The 22898-nt window shown below is 45.1% G+C and overlaps 2 protein-coding genes across 3 annotated transcripts in view; one reads left to right on the forward strand and one right to left on the reverse strand.

Annotated features, from left to right (window-relative positions):
- NR1I2 (nuclear receptor subfamily 1 group I member 2) overlaps positions 1–10031 on the forward strand; it is a 34658-nt gene extending 24627 nt beyond the window's left edge. Inside the window, exons 3-9 of the mRNA XM_012463926.2 lie at positions 2329–2462; positions 3040–3227; positions 4056–4330; positions 6299–6441; positions 6642–6758; positions 7040–7145; positions 8378–10031. Coding sequence (XP_012319349.1) covers positions 2329–2462; positions 3040–3227; positions 4056–4330; positions 6299–6441; positions 6642–6758; positions 7040–7145; positions 8378–8522 — 1108 coding nt within the window. The 3' untranslated portion in view covers positions 8523–10031. The remainder of the gene's footprint in view (positions 1–2328; positions 2463–3039; positions 3228–4055; positions 4331–6298; positions 6442–6641; positions 6759–7039; positions 7146–8377) is intronic.
- A 1964-nt stretch (positions 10032–11995) lies between these two features.
- The window catches only part of GSK3B (glycogen synthase kinase 3 beta), a 224182-nt gene continuing 213279 nt past the window's right edge, over positions 11996–22898 (reverse strand). For both annotated transcript variants that reach the window (XM_012463925.2, XM_012463924.2), the window contains one exon: positions 11996–17563. In XM_012463925.2, the coding sequence (XP_012319348.1) occupies positions 17496–17563 (68 nt within the window). In that variant the 3' untranslated portion in view covers positions 11996–17495. The remainder of the gene's footprint in view (positions 17564–22898) is intronic.

Here is a 22898-nt window from a genome sequence, read left to right on the forward strand (position 1 = left end):
TGGTCTAAAAAGTCCCAGCTCATAGCAAGGCAGGCCTGGACAGAAGAGCTCATGTTGTCCAGCTGAAGAAACGGAGTGAAGCCAGTTCAGCAAGGCTACCCTCAGGACAGGGCTGAGACCATAGCAAGAGAAGCAGACTGAGGGGAAGGGAGGAAGGGGAGGGAAGAAATGTGTGAGGTATTTTGCAGTTTTGCAAACTTAGTTTTGCAAATTATACCTTCCATGTGTGAGGAAGCACTTCCAGTGCGCCCTCCAGAGGGACAGGGTATGCAAGGAGCAGCTCCCACCTCAGGGGCCACATGCAGGACCCTCATGCATTCCCAAGACAGCCAGCCTGACTTGGCCCTTTGCAGAATTCTTCCTGGAAGCTGAACATCTATTTGAATGGAAATGGGCACGTTTCTGGGAGCAATGAACATTTGTGTTGCATGAGTTATAACAGGGGTGAGACACATCAGCAGTGTCAGGCTGGGTTCAGCTGCAAGTCACAGGACACTCATTGCAAATTGGTTTGGCGATAGGGAAAATGCATTACCTCTCTTAACAGGAAGTCTGAAGGCCTCCAGGTTGGTGAGTTCAGCAGCTCAGGTTCTTTCCATTTTTCTCTTCAGCCATCCCACCTGAGAGCTCTGATTGCAATCTGGCTCCCCTGTGGGTGCCGGGGCCCCAGGCAGGAATCATGAGGTTCAGCAGAGGCAAACAAAGGCCCATCTTTGAGAGTAAACAAACCTTTCCCAGGAGGCCCCTCACATTGGCTAGAGCTGGGCCCAGCCTATGCCTGAACTAGTCACTAGCAAAGAGCACCAGATATGTCCCTGAGCTGGGTACATGCCACACGGCTGCGTGGAAGAGGGTGGACGTCTGCACCAGCTCCAGATACTGCTGGCACAGAAGAGGCTGCCCCTGCAATGTCCGTGCATCCTGCCTCGGCGTGCGGGAATCTTCTGCTCTCCCTTCCTTGCTTGGGTACTATTTCTGGGACTCCCAGAAAGAGGCAACATGTTTTAGTGGGCAAGAGCTAAATCCAGTATCAGGCAGACCTGGATTCAAATTTCAGCTTGACGTGTACCCAGAGGGCAGCTGGGGATCCACTGTCTCCAAGTCTCAGTCTCCCTCATCTGTGCCAGGCAGATGAGATTACGAATTTCACAGGGTTTGAGATCTAAATTTGCAAAACTGCAAAATACCTAGCCTAGCATCTGATACATAACATACCTTTAATCAATGTGCGCCCCGGTTTCATCTTTTACTCACTCTGGGTGGACTTCGATGTAGCATCAGGGCTTTCTTCCCCAAGCCAGCTGGGAAGGCAAAAGGCAGGGATGGCGTCTGTGAAGAACATGCCCCTCAGCTGGTCACTGGTCCGAGGTCCGAGGCCTCCAAGCTCAACCCTGCCTGGTCACTGCCGGCTTAGCTCAGCCTTCCAGGCCCACCCTCAGGGACCTCTGCAGCCCTACCTGGCTGTTGTGCTCCTGGGGCAGCCTTCCTCGGTTTCCACTCTGGACCAGAGCCAGAGCCAAGGGCTAATTTGTTTCTTTCCATACAGCTGTGGAAATGGGAAAAATAAAGGAAGGGCCGCACCAACCGTGTCTTTTATGCAGGACTTCTGGGCTGGGAGGAGGAGAATGTTGCACCAGCGCCTCCAAAAGGCATCTGCCTACACCGCCTCTATGCGGGTCGGTGGGTCCCACCTGCACACTCTGCTATTCCAGGCGCTGGACCTCTTTGCCCCTTAGGTCAAAGAGGGGAATCCACTCTGCCATGGGGAAGCTGCTGTCCCGCGGGGTAGAAAAGCTTCCCCATAGTTCACCCCTTCCTCCCTGGCTGCCCAGGCAAGAAGTGGAGCAAGGAAAGGCGGGGGCTTCTCTGGTTTCTTACCCTCCAGGGGTCAGGTTTCCTCAGCTCCCTCTTTTAAGGAGGGGAAATCGAGGAAGAGGCCCAACTCCATGGAAACCTTCTGCTAACAAGGGTGTGAAAGAGGAGGGGACAGGGGTTTCAGGAAGAGGGGAAGGCGCTGGGGATGGCCCTGGACCTGAAGTGTCCCAGAAAGTGGCCCAGGAGCTGCAGGCGCCTGTGAAAAGCACGCGTCCCATTTCCTGCGGTAATGGCCAGAAAAGATCTCCTCCCCGGCTCTGCCCCTTATAGCCGAGTCCTGGACCTCTAGGGACGCCCCCATACACCCTTCCCATAAAACCTGACCCACCTGGGACTCAAAGGTTGGTGTCCCCCTCCCCGAGTCGGTAGGGAGGGAGGTGGTGTGGCCAGGAGCCCCAGACCAAGGGCCCGGGCGCCGGTGCAGATTCCCTTCTGCTCCCCGTTCTCTCACAGGAGGGCCATGAAACGCAACGCCCGGCTGAGGTGCCCATTCCGGAAGGGCGCCTGCGAGATCACCCGGAAGACCCGGCGACAGTGTCAGGCCTGCCGCCTGCGCAAGTGCCTGGAGAGCGGCATGAAGAAGGAGAGTGAGCAGCGGGCGCGCGGGCGGGCCGGGGGTGTGCGCTGCGTGAGTGGAGACGGGAGCCGAGTGTGCGCGTGAGCGCACGTGCACTTGTGAGCTGATGTCGGGGCGCAATGGGCAGCCACCTGGGGGAGCGCTTCCAGCCGGCCCCGTGGAGACGGAGGGAGTCTAGTAATCTCTGCCCCAGGAGATGTGCTGGGCAGCTCTGGCCAGGGCGTGCTCTGTCTCCCCTCAGCTGCTCCTGCATGATTCTTTTTGTCCCCCTGTCCCCCTCATAATTGTTCTGATGGTTTAAAAGGATTCTGAAGCCCATGCTCTTACCAGGGCCCCACAGTGTCCTCACAAACCCCACTGCAGAGAGCAACACAGCAGCTGCACCCCAGTTCTGTCCTCACCCAGGTATTTCTCCAGAGGAGCCCATAGGCCTCTCAAGTCTGGACAGGGGAGAATTGCTTGTCACCATCATTTTCCCTTTTGCCTAATGCCTTCTGCTGCCTTGAAAGCGTTATGTAGTGGCTTCCCAGGGGGCTGGAGGCTGACCAGGGGCACGTGTGCCTGAGCCAGCCTCACTGTCCCTGCAGTGATCATGTCTGACGTGGCTGTGGAGAAGAGGCGGGCCTTGATCAAGAGGAAGAAAAGAGAACGGATCGGGACTCAGCCACCGGAAATACAGGGGCTGACGGAAGAGCAGCGGATGATGATCAGGGAGCTGATGGATGCTCAGATGAAAACCTTTGACACTACCTTCTCCCATTTCAAGAATTTCCGGGTAGGAGGCTGGGGAGCTGTCTCTGCATCTGTGCTAGCTCTTCAAAGCCTCAGTCTTATACCCAGAGTTCTTGTGTGGTCCCTGGGCGAGTAGCATCAGCATACGGATTTGCAGGTCACCCCAGACCTCCAGAATCAGAGGCTCCAGGGAGGGGCAGGAGCCCCGGGTGATTCTGTTGCAGGTTCAGGTTTAAAAATCGCTACTCTCTTCTTTAAAGCAGGTGGGAACTGGATCTGAGCAATACGTGGAGGTAAAGCTAGGCAGTTCCCCAGTGTTGCTGGCATTCAGGGCTTTATGAGGACAGGGTCAGGAACTATTGGGGGTGTGACTTTCATGAACTGGTGTCTCTCGATCCCAGCACATTAACCATATCTATGCTCCAAGCGCCCTCCTTCTCCTTTGGACTGATAGATATCTCAAGTGGCCCTTCCCAGCCCAAAGAACTGGATTAGCTCAGTGACGTTGAATCTGCTCTTCCCATCTGTACTGCCCTAAACTTTCTGAGTCTCCTGAGCCCAACATCTGGAATGCTTGGGACACACCACGGTTGGAGTCCCACTTACCCTCCATTTTGACCCAGCAGGGATGTGTGTGACCATTAATTCATGGATCCCCAAAGCACCTTCATCTGATAGGAGAAGCCAGAGAGAAGAAACAAATGTTGTGTGTGTGTACGTGTGGGGACACGTGCGTGCCTGTGAGCATGAATGCCTGCATTTGTGCATCCTTTCAGGCTGCAACTGAGGCTATGTATGTATGACTGGGATCTGAGCATGTATGAAAACACATGCTTTCTCTCCTCTCTCTGCCTCCTGGCATGTGTCCTAGTTGCCAGAGGTGCTTAGCAGTGGCTGTGAGATGCCAGAGTCTCTACAGGCCCCATCGAGGGAAGAAGCTGCTAAGTGGAGCCAGGTCAGGAAAGATCTGTGCTCTGTGAAGGTCTCTCTGCAGCTGCGAGGGGAGGACGGCAGTGTCTGGAACTACAAACCCCCAGCCGACAATGGCGGGAAAGAGATCTTTTCCCTGCTGCCCCACATGGCTGACATGTCAACCTACATGATCAAAGGCATCATCAACTTTGCCAAAGTCATTTCCTACTTCAGGTAGGACATGGAGGCTGGGTGGTTGGGTGTGGAAAGGAACTGAAAGTGGCCAGGAGGTTCAAAGAGCCTGGGGTAGATTCCTGAATTTGGGGGATATCAGTGGCAGCAGACCCTCCTTTTCCTGTGCCCCGCCCACCGGGGAGTAGAGCCCTCACTGCATCGCTGGTTAGCTTTGTGGCTGTGGGCCTGCCAGCGTCTCTGCCTCTTCACCTGCTCAATGGAAGCTAAAAATGCCTCCCCTGCAGGGCCATTCTGTGGAATGAGAACACATCTGAAGAGCATCCAGCACACAGTGGGCATTCAGATGATCATTCCCTTTCCTACTCTCCCTGAAAGTTTCAGGAACCACGTGTTGGCAGTTTTAGAGCAAAGAAAGAGAGAAATAGACAAGACAAGGCTGTGAAGGCCATGGAGAGGGTGGGTGGTCCTCAGAGCCCAAAGGTCAGGTCTCACCAGAGCTAAATGTGGAGGCAACAACCACGGGGCAGCTGGGGTTAGTGGGAGACATGGGAACTTCCTGAGGTGGAGGGAACCACAGCCCCAGAATATGTCTGCACGCTGTTAGTGTTGGGAATGGTGCCAGGTGTATCTTCTTGGCTAGGCCACCTTGCCTTGCCAAGCCTGGTCAAGCCAGGCTGAAACACCTTCCAGGAGCTCCTGGTTTCTTCAGCAGGTTGAGGGTAGATTGTAGTCTAGGAGCCCAGAGGTTCTTCTCTGGCCCTGTAGGAGTCATGCATGACTTATTTAATGGAGTGATGTCGGCAGCAGGTTTGGAATGGGGTTCAGATGGTGGGAAATTAGCTTAAATGGGGCAGGAGGAGAAGCCTACTTATAAATGTGGACATTGGAAGATCCTTGGTGAAATCCAATGACTGACAATTTAACACCAGGGCTCCCCACTTGCCGTTTCTCATGGCCACCAGTGCTGAGCACAGTGACCTGAGGTGTCACTGACATCGTCATTCCCAGATAGAAACTGAGGTTCCCCAAGGATAAGGAACTTGTACAAGGTCACAGCTTATCAGTGGTGGAGGGTAGATTTGGAAGAACCAAAGCCAGCTTGATGCCACGTCCTAAGCCGGGCAACAGGGAGGCAGAGAAGAATAAGATCAATTACATGGCATTTGTAGCTCAGTGTTATGGATCTAAAAGAAGGATGGGCGCCAGGAGCCCAGGGCCTGAGTTCCCAAGGAGGCCAAGGCCAGAGGTAGTGTTTCCTCAAAACCCAGCATAAGCAGCCTCCCTCTTGGGCTGCCAAGCCTCCTTCTTGTAAGGGGAGGTGGGGGCCCCTCCCAGGTTGGGAGAAAAAGTGATCCCTGCAGGACCAGAGGGGTATCCATGTGACCATAGTCTCAGAGGCCTATTAAGTCACTTCCATGGCTAGGCCTGTGCTCCGGCGCTAGGAGTGGGGCTGCAGGCATCTGGGCTGCAGGAAACAGTAGAAATAAGTGTGTGCATATTAAACCCAACACGGACAAAAGGAAGCAAACATCCCCACTGCTGGAGCTCAGGCCAGAAGGGGAGACTGCACTCTGGAAAGACTTCTAGGAGGGGCAAAGACAGCTTGGTCTGAGGGGCTAGCAGGATTTACTAAAGGGGCAGTCATTCCAAGGGGGGGAAACTGAGGCAGAAAGAAAAAGTCCAGGGACCAGAAGCCAAAGCAAAGTAGGTCAGGGGTTGTGTAGGAGTTGAAGGAGGTGGGGCCAGGCTGTAAGGGACCTAGGTGCCAAGCTCAGTGGGAGGTGGAGTCCCCTGAGGTAGCAGGGGAGAAGAGGACACTTGGGGCAGAGCTGTCTGCTGCTGGGTTGTGAGGGGAGAGATGAGACAACAGCCACAGTCATCCTCAGGGAAAGGAGCATCCTCCCTCTTCCTCTCCCCACCAACTTCTGGATTACGGGACGGCTGCTGGTGCTGGCCTGTGGGCTGCCTCCCAGGGAGCTGTCCTCCCCTCCCCATCCTTGCTGCCAGGGACTTGCCCATTGAGGACCAGATCTCCCTGCTGAAGGGGGCCACTTTTGAGCTGTGCCAACTGAGATTCAACACGGTGTTCAACGCGGAGACTGGGACCTGGGAGTGTGGCCGGCTGTCCTACTGCTTGGAAGACACTGCAGGTGCCTGAGAGAGCCTGCCTGCCCCGGCAGAGGGAGGGCAACACCGCCGTTGTGGGAGGAAGGGAGCTGCACCAGGATATGCAGGTTCTGGGATGGCAGGGCAGGAAGATGGAGGGGTAGAATATAAGAGCTTGGTGGGGGATGACTGGCTCTTGGTCAGCTTGCTGTGAAGCTGCCCTCCATCCTGTTACCACCCACAGGTGGCTTCCAGCAACTTCTACTGGAGCCCATGCTGAAATTCCACTACATGCTGAAGAAGCTGCAGCTGCATGAGGAGGAGTATGTGCTGATGCAGGCCATCTCTCTCTTCTCCCCAGGTGAAGGCTTCCCCCAGGGTGGCTGACATCCCCCCAGCCTCATCTGCCTTCCCCAGGGAAGGTCCCAGTCCACGACCTTGCTTCTTACTCACTGCACAGCCAGGATGGGGGCTCTTGCTGGTTTCTCCTGGGGTCAGTGGGTGATGCCGAGCCCTGGTCTTCCCTCACTTGCCCGCCTGGGGGACTCCAACTCTGGAAGGTGGTTGGTGAGCAATGCCTGACTCTGGGCTGGAGTGAGCTTGTCTTTGCACCACATCTCCCTCCCCTCCCCTCCCCTCCAGACCGCCCAGGTGTGGTGCAGCACCATGTGGTGGACCAGCTGCAGGAGCGATTTGCCATTACCCTGAAGGCCTACATTGAATGCAATCGGCCCCAGCCTGCCCATAGGTGAGCACAGCAGGGGGCAGGGACCCGTGAGGGTGATGTGAGGGAGCCGAGGTTCAGGGACATTGCTCAAGGCTTCACAACCAGAGGGTGGCATCTGAAGGTGGACCCAGGCAGACCAGGTCCAAAGCTCACACTTTTGAGCACTACCTAACCACTTCCCAGGAAAAACACAAGCAAACAAGGGGACGTGGTCCAGAGAGGGGCTTCCACACACCTTCACTGATCCTCAGTAGCTCCTGTCACCTAGTGCCCAGACTGATGCCCACAGGCCCAGAGACAAACTTGGATTGTACTGAGCCCAAGGCCATGAAGGGTTAAGGGCAACACTGAGTATTACAGTGTGAACTTAGGAACTGAAATCCTTATTTGGCCTGCACAGCTTTCTTTTTGGCATGGTGTCCTGGGATGCTGGGAGTGGCCATGTCTTTATTTGCTCAACACTTCTTTGCATGGAGGCAGGAGGCTAAAAGTGCCAGCTTTCTTTTCCATCATGGGAATGCTGAGGCGTATGGTACATCTCAGACACTAGCTTCAAAGCAAGTTTCAGAAAGGGATTCCAGCCTGCAGCCCCTAACCTCCACAATGACTCTGCTCAGTCCTGGCCTCTGGACATTAACGAAGGCAGTGACACCCCCAAACCTCCACACTGGTAGCTGCAATATCTGGATTTTCCCTTGGATGTCTCTGTGTACAAAGACGCAACTGCTGCGGCTGGGTGTTGTGGCTCACACCTATAATCCCAGCACTTTGAGAGCTCAAGACAGGAGGATTGCTTGGGGCCAGGAGTTCAAGACCAGCCTGGGTAACATAGCCAGACCCCAACTCTAGAACAATTTAAAACAATTAGCATAGTGGCATGTGTTCTAGTCCTAGCTACCCAGGAGGCTGAAGCTGGAGGTCTTTTGAGTCCAGGAGTTTGACACTGTAGTGAGCCATGATCATGCCACTATACTCTAGCCTGGGTGACAGAACAAGATCCTGTCTCTTTAAAGAAAAAAATAAAAGACACAACTCCCATGGATGGGGTGGGAGTGGGGACAGTACTGGGAAGGCTGTTCCGCCTTTCTCATCCACAGGCTGAAAGAGAAGCTTACGTAATTCAGCAAAGCCTTGTCTCTTGGCTGACCTGAAATGTCCAGAGATTGTTTGTGCAGCCTCAGAGCAGCCCTGAGGCTTGTGGGTCAGGGAAAGGGTGGGCTGCACCTCCAACCTTTTCTCTGGCTGGCATGCAGGTTCCTGTTCCTGAAGATCATGGCCATGCTCACCGAGCTCCGCAGCATCAATGCCCAGCACACCCAGCGGCTGCTGCGCATCCAGGACATACACCCCTTTGCTACGCCCCTCATGCAGGAGTTGTTCAGCATCACAGACAGCTGAGCGGCTGCCCTTGGGTGTCGCCTCCGAGGGGCAGCCAGACCCAGGGCCCTCTGAGCTGCCACTCCTGGGCCAAGACAGATGGACGCTGCTGAGAGCTGACAATGCCCTGCTGAGCCTGCCTCCCCAGGGAACTCCTGCTATGACAGCTGGCTATCATGCCTCAGAAAGGACATGGATACCCCCACCCCTAGTTCAGTCTGTAGGGAGTGAAGCCATAGACCCTTATGTGGAGAGTGCGCTGGCCTGTAGGTCACGACCGTCAGAGAGGCAAGGCTGCCTTTTCCTTCTAAAAGGCCCTGTGGTCTGGGAGAAATCCCTCAGATCCCACTAAAGTGTCAAGGTGTGGAAGGGATGGCCAGGGCTGGGCCATTTGGGGTCTATGACCACATACCCACGTTTGTTCGCTTCTTGAGTCTTTTCATTGCTACCTCTAATCGTCCTGTCTCCCACTTCCCACTCTTTCCCAATCCCAGACACCTCTTCCGAGCTGCTTGGCGGGCTCCAGGCCTGTGCTCATTGGCAGGTGCATGAGTATCTGTGGGAGTCCTCTAGAGAGAAGAGAAGCCAGAAGACCTGCAAATGTCAAAAGCTTGGCATGACCTCATTCTGGCCACATCATTCTGTATCTCTGCATCCATTTGAACACATTATGAAGCACCAACAATAGGTAGCCTGCTGTGGGGTATACAATGTTGACTCAGATATAGACCCTGAGCTAACAGAGTTTATAGTTAAAAAAAACAAACCGAAACACAAATAACTTGGATCAAAAGGGAAAATGATAAATGACAAAAGCAGCACAAGGAATTTCCCTGTGGATGCTGGGCTGTGATGACAGATATCAGGGACCCAAGTAAGGTTCCCGAGGACATGAGTCTGTGGGCGTAAGGGCACAAGCTTTGGCTGTGGGTGCGGATGTGTGATTTGGTGTAGGCAGGTCTGTTCCCATCTGATGGGGCCTGGGTTTGTTCCTGGGGCTGGAATGCTGGGTATGCTCTGTGACAAGGCTACGCTGACAGTCAAACATACCGGAGAAGAATAATTTGCATGCACCTTATATTTCTATGTACACATCTATTCTCCAAACTAAAGGGTATGAAAGTGCCTGCCTTATTTATAGCCACTTGTGAGTAAATTTTTTTTTTTTGCATTTTCACAAATTATACTTTACGTAAGGCATTCCACACCTAAGAACTCGTTTTGGCAAATGTGGTCCTGGGTTTAATGTCAAATTAAGGCAAGAGAAATTAAATAATGAACTTTTGGCTAGAGAGGTAAACTTTTTTGGCTTTCTTTTCTGGGAAAAATAATGTGGGGGTGGAGAAATAGAAATAAATACATACGTGCATATATATTTTTACTACTTATTTTATTATTGTCCTTTATAAATCTGAAGACCCTGGGGTAAGAACATGAACATGAATTATTTAACTTGGCTCACTCATAAAATGATTGTTTTGTATAAAAGTTTAACATGTGCATACCATAATTAAAAATGTAGGAACTGAATTAATTTTAAATGTTTAATATTTCATTCAAATGAAACTTCACGGTCACTGAATTTTAAAGAACACATAATTACTTAGCTTTTGCCATTTTACAAGGACGCCAAACTTTGAGAACATGGTAAATCATCAGTAATACAGATCAAAACAAGTTAAACGTATTCTGTCATCCCTCTGAATTTACCAGACTTTTCTGCATTAAGTAGATATAGGGAGCACTTATTTTTAGAAAAGATACTGAGGGAAAAAAAGAGCTTATTTTTCCAAACTCAATGAATACAGTCTTGCTCCCAGGAATTTTGCTTAATTATGAACCCATTTATAATTAGAAATACAAATTTCTAATTTGGAAACATAGATCTTATTCCACTCTATTCATAAATCATATGCATCTCCCCTTCCCTATTGAAATGATTTGAGTGCTATTTGTTCAAGAGTCTGAAACTGTTGCTAGCTGTAGGAGAGGGTAAGGTGAAGTTAGGATGGAATAGAGGGCAAATTTCCAACTCCCAGTATTGATTTAAAAACTCCAGGGCAGTTCCCCAAACACTGAATTGATATGTACATGTAATTTATAGATAAATTTAATACTTATAGGTTATAAAAACTAAGTGTATTTCAAGAGTAAAGAGTCAATGTTAGATGCACCAAAGAGCTCACATAGGGTACTTCCTTTCAGTAGTTTTGTGGATCACAAGTTTATGGGACTGGGAGCCAGATTTTAACTTTCCTATTCCAACATTTCCGTGCCTTCTTTACTCCTGTCCCTGAACTTTTGAGTAAGCAGAACCAAGCATCAGTTTCTAGGAATCCTGTGACTTTTTTTTTGGTTCAGTGAGGACAGGATGGAGTCAGTCTCCAAAGCTCAGGGCAAAAGACCTAAGCAAGCTACTGCATACCATCTGCCCCCTCATTAATAAGGGTCACTCAACAGCCTCTCTCTACCTGGCCCAGAACTTTGTCTAATTAAGTCTTGACATGGACAACAGATCTGTGGGAAGGGCCAGAGTGGCCACTCCCTTCTGGAGAAAGAGGATGTGAAGAGAAACATACATATGGTTATCCATCCCTTCCTAATTCCTGACTCCTAACTTGTGGGCCTCATTATGTCATCTTCCACGGCAGCTTGTTTTTTCATGGTAGCTTTCCCTTTATGTCCTTCAGCTCTCCTAAATCTGATGGTGCTGATGAGTGAAATATCCCTATACTTGAGAAATGAGTGACCACCCCAACACTTTTGTTTACTTCCTTTCACGAACTTCTCAGTGACATGGATCTAAAACCTGATCTCTCCTTTCCTCACTACCTTCCTAGAACACATTTCAAAATGACATCCACTGGCTGGGCACGGTGGCTCATGCCTGTTACCCCAGCACTTTGGGAGGCTGAAGTGGGCAGATCACTTGAGGTCAGGAGTTGGAGACCAGCCTGGCCAACGTGGTGAAATCCTGTCTCTACTAAAATCGCAAAAATTAACTCGGTATGGTGGTGCGTGCCTGTAGTCTCAGCTACTAGGGAGGCTGAGGCAGGAGAATCACTTGAACCCGGGAGGTAGACGTTGCAGTGAGCAAGACTCTATCTCAAAAACAAGCGAATAAAAACAAAACAACAACAAAATAATGACATCCACCATCACTGCTCTCCTGAAATATGATCCCGAAGGACTGTCTAGTCTTTTTGTAAAGACTTAGAAACTAAAAGGGCAGTCTTTCCGGATTTTAAATTAAAAGGATCTTGCAGGACACTTAACACGATATTTAACTCAATCCCAGAACCTACACAAGACAGCAGCAAATCCTAAACAAATGCACTTCAGTGCCAGCAGGAGGCCCATTTCACAAGTAACATCTTCTGTTTTGGCTAATCCAATCCTCCCTGCTGCCCATACTCATAAATGTGTTTAACTGTTTTACAAATGTTAGTGGAATTAGCCAACCCCACCACCAAAGTAAATAAGAGAACCACACATTATCGAATATAAATTTGTTTTTATTGAAGCAGCAGTCACATGACCTTAAATCTAGCCTTTAGATTAGGCCTGACAGAGTAAGCCAGCCCTAAAAAAATGATGTTTCATTTTGCACTGAGACATGTTTACATACATCATCCAGTATTGGACATGAGCAGACTCAAACACAACGTATGTTGGTTACCTGGGAGGTACAGCCCCACTGTTCGTGGTGTCCATATATTTTACAGAGACCCCCAAAGACCATTACTAATAGGATGAAAGTTAAAAGAAAATACAGCCACACCAAATCATGAACACAGTAATCAAAGACAGCAGCTTATACACATTTAAAATTTGTCCCTTTCAGACTTGTTTTCTTTCTTTTCTAAGCAGTGTCTGCAAAGCTTCCTCTACATCAAATCCAAAGGTTTCCAAGATGGAAGCTGCACCTTTTGGGGCTACACAATGGAATAAAATCACTGGAAAGAACAAGAAGTGGTATTCGTATCTTCTTTTTCATAACAAAGATTCGTGTTTCCCTAGTTAGAGGAATGGAAATGGTGATGTGACTACATATTGCAGTGGCAAAATAGGTAGGGTGAAGAGAGAGAATTGGGTACTGAAATAAAGACCACACACTTGGGAATTTTAATTTCATTTCCAGGCTAACCTACTTTTTATTTAATGCAAATTACAGTACCAGTTAACTATTTCCAAACCAAGTCACATAGAACAAAATGTATTTACAAGGGAATGGGGAAAGGGAAAAAAAAAAACATTGAGCATACTTTTCACAAAAAAGTTTATATTTAAAATGAAAAAAAAAAATCAGTCACAGAGGCATTCAAGTAGTAATAATGTTATACAGATTTTGCTTTTCCTTTATATCAAGACAGATCTGCACAAGTGTTTGCAATAGTTTGTATACAACCCACAGTCCTTTATATATATATATATATATATATAATAAATTTTGTTTTTTAGGTTTGTTTTTAAGATGGAAGTGGTCACGCTAATTGGTATGTGTACAGGCCCAAGTGATCCATTGGCAACACATTTATAAATGCAAATTTTACAGGCAAGCAGATTTCATACATCTATCTGTATCTGCCTGTAGACAGATATAGTAAGGAAAAAAAACTTAAAAATTAACACAAGGAAGTCTACTCTGTCAAGGTAACCCCTTATGTACTGGTTGTCATTTTGCTTTTATTGCAGAGGCGCAAAACGGAGCAACAAACTTGAATAAAATGGCATAAACCTTGTGAAAATAATCCAAACCCCAGGGATTACTTTCAAAGCCTCTCAAAGGTAGATCTCAGTCTGGGACTCTACTGTGCTTCTAGTCGTCTCTTTTATTTTTAGTGGCTCAGGTTTCTACCAGAAAAGACGGATTTTACTGTAAAGCATACTTTTCCACATAGGGGAGAAAAGTGTTTGGCTCTGTGATTAGATGGTCACTAACACGAACAGTAGGAATTAGATACAATTTTGATTGAAAACAAAGAACCACTCCCACCCCCACCCCTACCCCTGCAAACTCCTGGGGATCTGGCATTGGCCAAACTTCCTTTGGAAGATTCCAAAGTTAAATCCTTTAAAAAGGAAAGGGAAAAACAGATGAAATGCCAGTGTCTTTATATCCACAGGGATAGAGAATATAATAGTCCTCTCAGAAACCTTTGCATTGGTGCAGACAAGATGACTGGTCAGGCATACTCTGTTAAAACATAAACCAAAAATGTGTCTAAAAATTAAGAGGACTTTAACAAAATGACACAGCATGTCATTGGAAAGAAGGTGCAGTCTTCTGCCTTGCTGGAATGAACACACGATGTTTCAAAAATAGTAACCTTTGGTTTGGTAAAGTTTTTTCTTCTATTCAAGACCTCTTTTATGGAGTACTTTGAGGCAAAACACTCTTATTTTTCTTTCAAAGAAGGCCTTCGTGTTGGGCACACGGTAAGAATTAAACTGATTTTTTAAAAAAGAAAATGACATTTCATTAAACAAGTGTAGAGATGGTGGGAGGGAGGAAATGGGCTAGGAGTTCCTTTGTTAAAACAACAGTCCTCTACTGGCACAGGGGCACGCCATGCAGTTAACTGCTAGTAATTGCACTATAGCATTTAGACCACTGATGTATCAAAACCTGATACTATTAAGAAACTTCTATTTATAAAAAACCAATTCTCTCTCACTCTCTCATTTGGGAGGGAAGTAGATAAAAGAGGAGAGAGCATGGAAGGCTCCCAGAATCTGCTGTTTTTAAGACCCATGGTTAGGGCTTGTGGAAGAGACGAGGAAAATCTAATCTATTCGATATCCTCCAGCTCTAGGGCTCCCTGGCGCTACACTAAGTCCCTGAATGGACTAAGTATGAAATGAAACCAGTCACTGCTACTGAGGAGGAAACAGACATTCAGAACCAAAACAAAGGCAGGGCTTGAACAAAATGAGACAATGAATATGGTTTCCTCTTCCCACTCCTGAGTATGGTATCACTGAAACTTAACTTTGGAAGGGGCGAAGATACTGTTATGAGTGAGTTTTTATTTCAAAGGGAAATGGGGCAGACAGGGAAACATGGATAAAGGAAACCAATTAAAATTTAAAAAAGAACAAATTAAAAAAAAAAACACACACATGGAAGCGAAGGCACTCCAAACTATATAGATACACTATACATTGCTAGAGTTATTGTTACAATAATACAGGCCGGTACCTACTGTACAGAGTTAAAACTATATGGCTTTAAAAAGCTCGTCTACATTTTGTCTGATTATTAAACAGAATCACTGCCCTGAACAGTAACTTTTTGCTCATTAATAACAGTTCCTGGGTCCACATATTTACATACAAAACAATAAAACTTAAATTTAAAAACATAGAAAGAAAATATAATGTACAAGCTTGAATTTGGTGAGGAGCTTTTTATTATTATATACAAAAAGATATTCAGAGACCTGGATCTCACTTGTATAAAAGAGTTCTGTGATCCCACCATGATCCTTGAGAAAGAAAAATCACAATCTCAGCCCACACACACATATACACACGCACACATGCGCACACGCACGCACACACACAATGAAATGAGAGAAAAGTGTGACTTTTCTCTCTTCTTTTACCCCAGTTGTGGGGGGCAACCTGTTTCCTAAAATAAGCACAGATTTTTACGGACTCTGGCAAGTGTACCATGTCCAGAGCAGTGTCTGTATTCAAATGCTTGCTGGGCGGTTGGATCTGAATGCAGATCCATTTCTCTATCACAGACCTGCCTTTTCAGATTCTTTATAAATTCTATCTGAAAATGGTCTATCAAAGCCATTACCTTTAAGGAATTATGCTGCCAAATACTTTGATTTCAGATTTTTTAAAAATTTTAATTAGTTTTCAAAGCACTTTATAAAACATAAAATTTAATTTGTTTGATTTGGTTTGACCGAGCATGTTTCCTTTCTCATGAACTCTGATATATCCAGAGGTTTGTGAAACCCCTTTAGTGGCCCAAGACCTCAGCTAAACAGTGAGTGAAAACCAAGATGGCTCACAGTTGTCTTTCTGGGTACTGGTTCACTTCAGCAGGCAGGACAACTCTCTTGGAGAGTGACACACACGGTTAAGGAGCAGGACTGGGTGCTAGGGCCTGTGGGAGGGCTGCCAACAGACTCCACTTCCGAACCCTCTGGAGGATGAGACCCCTAATGTGACCTAAGGTAGCGATGAGGAGGGTTAGGGGAAGTTACACATGACCAAGGGCTCAGCTCTGCAGCCCTACAGTTACCAGCTAACCTTGGAAGGCATGTGGGGAAGAAGCGGGTAGGAGAGAAAGGCAGCCATCACTCAAGTGATCTTTAAATGTAAAGTACAACTGATTGTGCCTTAAAGATTCATAGGTCAAGTAATGGCCCATAAGCACCAAGGTGACTAAAGTTCATTTTAGAGTATATAAGGCCCACATAGATGCCAACCTTAAAAGTATAAAACAAACTACTCATGAAAATCTATTTTCTCATGGCAAACATAATCCTTCAATCCTCCTTGCTTTCCAAGGAATATTGCTTTTTCTTCAAAAAGAGAGACTGACTCTTACACCATTCACTGATACACAAAGAAAACAGACACAAAAACTCTTAACTGGGTGTGGGGGAAACATTCTTCTCATGCTTCAACCAGTCAATTTTGATACTGTAGACAAAAAAAAAAGGCAGTATTGAATATATGTATATATAACATATATACACACATTTATATAATCAGCTTTCCTATAAAGTCAGCAGGTATAAGTGACTGTTTATCATTTTGATGTGTAGTTTTCAAATTCCTACCATCTGACATGCATCAATAAATAAATGTAAAAAGCATGAGGTTAAAAAACAAATTAAATATAGATTCTAGATTTGGATTTAAAATCAGAACTATGTGTAGAATGTGGCTATTTCTGCAAGCTCGATTTTCAATTAAAAAATATGAAAAATAAACCAGTAGGCGACTGTTACAATTCACATTATTTAACCACAATGTCTTCTCAAGTGTATCTTTCCAAGGGAAGTAACTTTAGGAAAAAATCTGGACAAACTTATTCACAGTGGTGAGATGTATCCCTGACCTGTTCCCTTCTTCTGGGCTCATCAGCCTTTGACCTCAGCAACTAGCTCGGCCTGCTCAACACCCCTTCCATCTCCTCCCAGGTCACTAGTTTGAAACTGTGCTAAGATTTGCAAAGAACTTTGGTCAGGCAAACAAAAAGCCACCTGCAGAGCACGCGTGCCTGAGTCTTGCTGCTTCCCCTCTGGCAGCCTCCTGTACAAGCCTCTACATCACTAGCACTGACTGAGAGCAAAACAAAACCTTAACAAATCTACTAAGAATCTTCCCTGTAGAATTCCAAACTTTATTGACCTCCCTGGATTACAAATGATACACATTTTTTTTTTTGTCTGCCACACCTGCCACCAACATGCCAAAGGCAAGTCTATAAACACCCAAAGATATGGATTAATTTTACAAGTGACATTTAAGTCCCCGTTGAGTTATACCTGCTAAGCTCCCAACCAATTTCAAGCTGTGCACTATACCAAAGTCTCGCACTAGACTTTAAAAGAAAACAAAGTTCAAAAAAACAAACCCATCAGCACAGAACAAGGTTTTCTTCTTTTGTGGAAGGGGCATGAGGCAGGAGTCCTGTTTTTAAAGTATACAACAGCAGACTTCTAATAAAAAAAGATTGTCGTGGGAGAGAGATTGTGTGTTCTAGTGCTCCGCTTTCCCCCTCCCCACAACCCCTCCCACCCCCTGGATCTCCCTCAAAGTGAGAATACAATGAAACTGGTTTGTATTTATAGATATTTTACAAGGTTAAATAAGAACAACAATAATAAAAAAAAATTGAACACTAAAATGAACAGGTTTTTTTTTTCTCTTTTTAATATTCTTTCCAAACGTGACCAGTGTTGCTGAGTGACACTCAAGTAACTGGTGGTTTTTCCTGTGCAGCTAGCTGCTTGGGACTGTTCAGGTGGAGTTGGAAGCTGATGCAGAAGCAGCATTATTGGTCTGTCCACGGTCTCCAGTATTAGCATCTGCAAGTCAAAAAGTCCCGAGAGAGAGCATGAGCAATGCTATAACAACAAAAGAGAACAAGTACACTGTTTCAACTGCAGGCTGTGAACTGTATGGCCTTCGAAGCTGTTATATGGAATGTTGTTTTAAATACGGCTGACGCTATGAGATCTGAATTTCTCTTACTGGATTTAAGTTCATGCCTCAGCGTGGTCTTGGTACAGGGAAGACAGTGTCTTTGAGTAAGTTACAGACTCAGGGAGACAGAGACCATTTCAGTCAAAGCTCTTGCTACAGCTGGGATCAGCAGTGTATGAATACTCAGCTGGAGTCTAGCTCACTTGAAAATAAATGAACAGTGCACAGCTGGGAAAATTTGCTAAAAATTCTGAACCATGTTACAATATACCATCTGCTTAAGTGAGTAAATGGGTGGAAGAAATGAAAGTAACTTGGGTCAGTGTTGACAGGCAGAACAGGCCCTCTTCATTATTCATAGAGATGGAAGATGGAAGACAGACAACCAGCAAAAAAAAAAAAAAAAAAGCTACTGCAGTGCCAATTCACTTAGTCAATTCAATAAAGCATCTTGTATCAACAGTTGAACAGATAAAAGAAAATGTGGTATATATACACAATGGAGTAATATTTAGCCATAAGAGAGAATGATGGGAGGCTGAGTGCGAGGACTGCTTGAGTCAGAGAGATTGAAGCTGCAGTAAGCCAAGATCACCTGGGTGACACAGTGAGACCCTGTCTCAAAAAAAAAAGAAAAAGAATGAGATTCTGCCATTTGCAACAACATAGATGGAAGTGGAAGTCATTATGTGAAGTGAAATAAGCCAGACAGAGAAAGACAAACTTTGCATGTTTTCACTTATTTGTGGGAACTTATTGTTTTAAATTTTATTAAAACAACTGACACTTGGAGACACAGAGTAGAAGATGGTTACCAGAGGCTTGGAGGGTAGTGGGGGTGGGGGAAGTGGGGATGGTTAATGGGTACATTAAAAAAAAAAAGAAATAACGAATGAGACCTAGTATTTGCTAGCAAAACAGGGTGACTACAGTCAAAAATAATTTAATTGTACATTTAAAAATAACTAAAAGTACGACTGGATTGTTTGTAAGAAAAAGGATAAAGGCTTGAGGTGATGGATACCCCATTTACCCTGATATGATTATTACATATTGCATGTCTCTATCAAAATATCTCATGTAACCCATAAATATATAACCTACTATGTCCCCACAAAAATTAAAAATTTAAAAAAGTAAAGCATCTTGTAGTAAATCTTGACTTAGAGCTTACTTTGCCCTAGTCTTGTAGAAATACATACAACTCTACAACCACCATTGTCTCTTTCCCACTTTTTAAGGTCTATTATTTCACAGCATCCATTAACATTAAAATGGGTATCTGTGTCCAAATTGGCTAAGCAGTCTGCTGTTTTAGTGACTATCAAGTTGCATCCTTGTCATCTCACTCAATGACTGGGAAGGTACTGCTGGCCACATTTTCTCCTGAAGATTTCATACTAAACCCTGAGCAAGAGAGATGGCTTGACTGGGATGGGCAACTTTGAAAACCCATCTCTCCAGAAGCCACAACGTCATCAAGGTTGGTGACACCAAAAGGCAGAGTCAGAAGTTTTTGTCTCTCTAGAACTGAAGAGATTTACAGCTCTACCATGTGCTATGATGAGTAACCAATGTCATTGTTGAATGCAACATTTCGTCCTTCTACTTTGAATTTCTGATTTAGAGGGAGACATAAAAGACCCAAGGACACATAGGGAACTCTATGTAAGGATTAGCTGTTCAGTTTATCATTTCTAAAGCCACTCTATAAAAATTATACTTCCTAACTTCCTGATTTTCTTGCCCCCAAGATAATCTGCCCTTATATACATTTATTTAAAAAAGCTTTTAGGGAAGGAATGTGAATATCTCTTAATGTGAATGACTATGTTTAATTCATTTAACTTCCTTCAAAATAGCTAAAGCTGCTTCTAAATCTTCTTGTCATGTATACAATTGAAGACATTACGGCATCAGAATCTACACATTAGGTACATATAGCCCATGGCACGGAGTCATATTAATTTATTGGCATGGCAAATGTACAGGTGGTAGGAAAGGGTAAGTGACATAGAACCTACTCTCCAAAGCCAGGTTGACCACCTTTTGTAATAATCACCGAGGAATTATACTAAAACTTCATTCATGACTCCTGACCTTCCTTAGATATGTCTTGTTTAAAGGAAGTTTTACCCTCAATGATCATTCACATTCTGTGTATCAATAATTCCTATCTAGACCACAGATTCCTCCAAGCCTTTCTCAGGTAAAATGTTCATCTTCATGATTCAGGCACAGGCTGCATTAAAAAAAAAAATTTCAGAGAAACCTGGAACACCACAAATCCATGCTTATTGCAGCATGTTACATGCTTTGATGACACTCAGAACATATGCATGAACATTATCAAACAGCATTTCCCTCTCATTTTCAGTATGGGAAAACAACAAGTAGAACTATCTTTCTGATCTTCCCCAGGACTTAACAGAGGGACTGATCATCAGAAATTTATCTATCTGTTTGACCACTACATCAGCACCTATACCAACATGGTGACCAGCTCTGAACATGGCAGCTGTTAACTACACTGGATGACATCAGTCAGGGTTGACTTCAGTTTTACCTCATCTACATGGCCACCAGCCCATTTATGTTAATTTGCTCTTTAGCAAAATCCTATTTGGCAACAATGTGCAGATGTCCTTTCACTGGCTACAGCCTGTCAGCTTGTGACACTGCCAAAACCAGTTTCTTCTTTCTTGGATAAATTCAATGACTGCATGCATGATCACAGTAAAAAGCACAAGCCTTTTAAGTGAGCATAAAACCAGAAATAAATTCACTTTCTGAACAATAAAATCTGATAGACATCTATGATCCTCAGATCTATAATGATCTCATATTTTTCACTTGCATTATTTTCAAATCACTTGATGAGCATAATTTTTTTTTTTGAGACGGAGTCTCGCTTTGTCACCCTGGCTGCAGTGCAGTGGTGTCATCTCGACTCATTGCAACCTCCACCTCCCAGGTTCAAGCAATTCTCTGCCTCAGCCTCCAGAGTAGCTGGGATTACAGGCACATGCCAGCACACCTAGCTAATTTCTGTATTTTTTTTTTTTCTGAGAGGGAGTTTTGCCCTTGTTGCCCAGGCTGGAGTGCAACGGCCTGATCTCGACTCATCGCAACCTCCATCTCCCAGGTTCAAGCGATTCTCCTTCCTCAAGTGATTCTCCTTCCTCAGCCTCCTGAGTAGCTGGGATTACAGGCATGTGCCACCAAGCCCAGTTAATTTTGTATTTTTAGTAGAGATGGGGTTTCTCCATGTTGGTCAGGCTAGTCTTGAACTCCCAACCTGAGGTATTCCGCCCGCCTCGGCTTCCCAAAGTGCTGGGATTACAGGTGTGAGCCACTGCACCTGGCCTAATTTTTGTATTTTTAGTAGAAATGGGGTTTCACCATCTTGGCTAGGCTGGTCTTGAACTCCTGACCTTGTGATCTACCCACCTCGGCCTCCCAAAGTGCTGGAATTACAGGCGTGAGCCACCATGCCTGGCCTGATAAGCATAATTTTAACAGCTAATTATTTTGATTATAAATATCCTTGATACCAAAAGTCACAGTCCTATAGACATTCATCAAAAAAAATTCACCTGTTACAGTGAGCTCCACTTAAAATCAAATCATGCATGTCCTTGCTAAGAAGGAGACTTCTCTTTTTCAGAGGAAGACAAAGTACAGAGAAGGGAAAGTAAAACAAAGAAAGGCAAAGTTCTATAAATTCAATGCTCAATAGTAGGTTCAACAGATCACCCAGCTTACTGACTAAATAAAGTTGTATTTCATAATCTCTACAATCCCATCTTAAAGATGGTTAAACAGCAAATGGATTGATCCCTTGGCCAGGTAAAGTAGAAAGAGCTGACCTCTTGGTGGCTAGGAAGAAACCAGTTCAAGAACAATCAGGAAACAAGACAACACAGATTATTACCTTTTTAGAAGTAAGACACAAATCTTGGTGCATGCTTATTTTGTTTCCACCATCATTCTGTATATTTATTTTACACAATGGAATCTGAATTAATACACTTTCTATTAAAAGTGTTTATTCATTTGAAATTCTGATAAATTGTCATTGGAAAAAGTTTAGTGTAATTTCTGTACCTTTTCTTCTCATTTAAATAGTGACTCCATAAAAACAGCAAAGTTAATTTTACTTCTCCTTACATTCCCTTCCTTTACATATGCACTGGTAAAAGTGAGGCTAAATGGCATTATGGTTTAAAAGAGAGGCTAAGATCATTTTCATTATAAATGATCCGATTGTGGATCATTAACCAACTCCACAGTGTCGTTTTCAACTAATGCTCTTCTGAACTTCACACTGATACACCTTTCTTAAAACTAAACCAACTCTATAAACATTTATTGAGTATGAAGCCTACTTGTACAACTTAATAGCTGTGTGATTTTGGAACACAATATTTAATCTATCTCTCATTTCTTCATTGGTAAAATGGTAGTAATACCATCTACCTATGAAATTAGGCCTATGAAGTACTTAGCAGAGTACCTGGCATACAGCAATTGTTCAACAGATGAGAAGGTAAAAGTGACCTCTAAAAACACATATATTTGGGCCAGGCATGGTGGCTATGCCTGTAATCCCAGCACTTTGGGAGGCGAAGGTGAGTAGATCACTTGAGGCCAGGAGTTCGAGACCAGCCTGGCCAACGCAGTGAAACCCCTGTTTCTACTAAAAATACAAAAAATAAGCCGAGTATGGTGGCGCACGCCTGTTATCCCAGCTACTCAGGAGGCTGAGGCACGAAAATCACCTGAACCCAGGAGTTAGAGGTTGCAATGAGCCCAGATCACGCAACTCTACTCCAGCCTGGGCAACAGAGTGAGATTCTACCTTAAAAACAACAACAACAACAGCAAAAACACAAACCCACAAAAAAATTATACTTTAGGAATTGAGAGTAGTATGTATAATTTTCAAGGGATTCTCATGTCAAGCAGAGCCATGATTAACAATAATGTCTCCAGATACTATTTTAAAAACAACTTATAAAGAATGTTTTTTAGGGAAAAAAAATATCAACATCCATACCCACTAATTTAGCATGACAGTTGACATTTTAAAATATTTCTGTCTAGTCCCTAACCACATGAAAATACACATTTTGGCAACAGTAACCAACAAGGTTCATGAGATTTTAAAATTTTCTCTACATAAATTAGAATGAGTATTTCCATAAATGTCCATAA

The sequence above is a fragment of the Aotus nancymaae genome, unplaced genomic scaffold (genome assembly GCF_030222135.1).
Source record: "Aotus nancymaae isolate 86718 unplaced genomic scaffold, 86718_ANA_hifiasm-v0.15.2.pri h1tg000011l, whole genome shotgun sequence".
In the NCBI taxonomy this organism is placed as follows: domain Eukaryota; kingdom Metazoa; phylum Chordata; class Mammalia; order Primates; family Aotidae; genus Aotus; species Aotus nancymaae.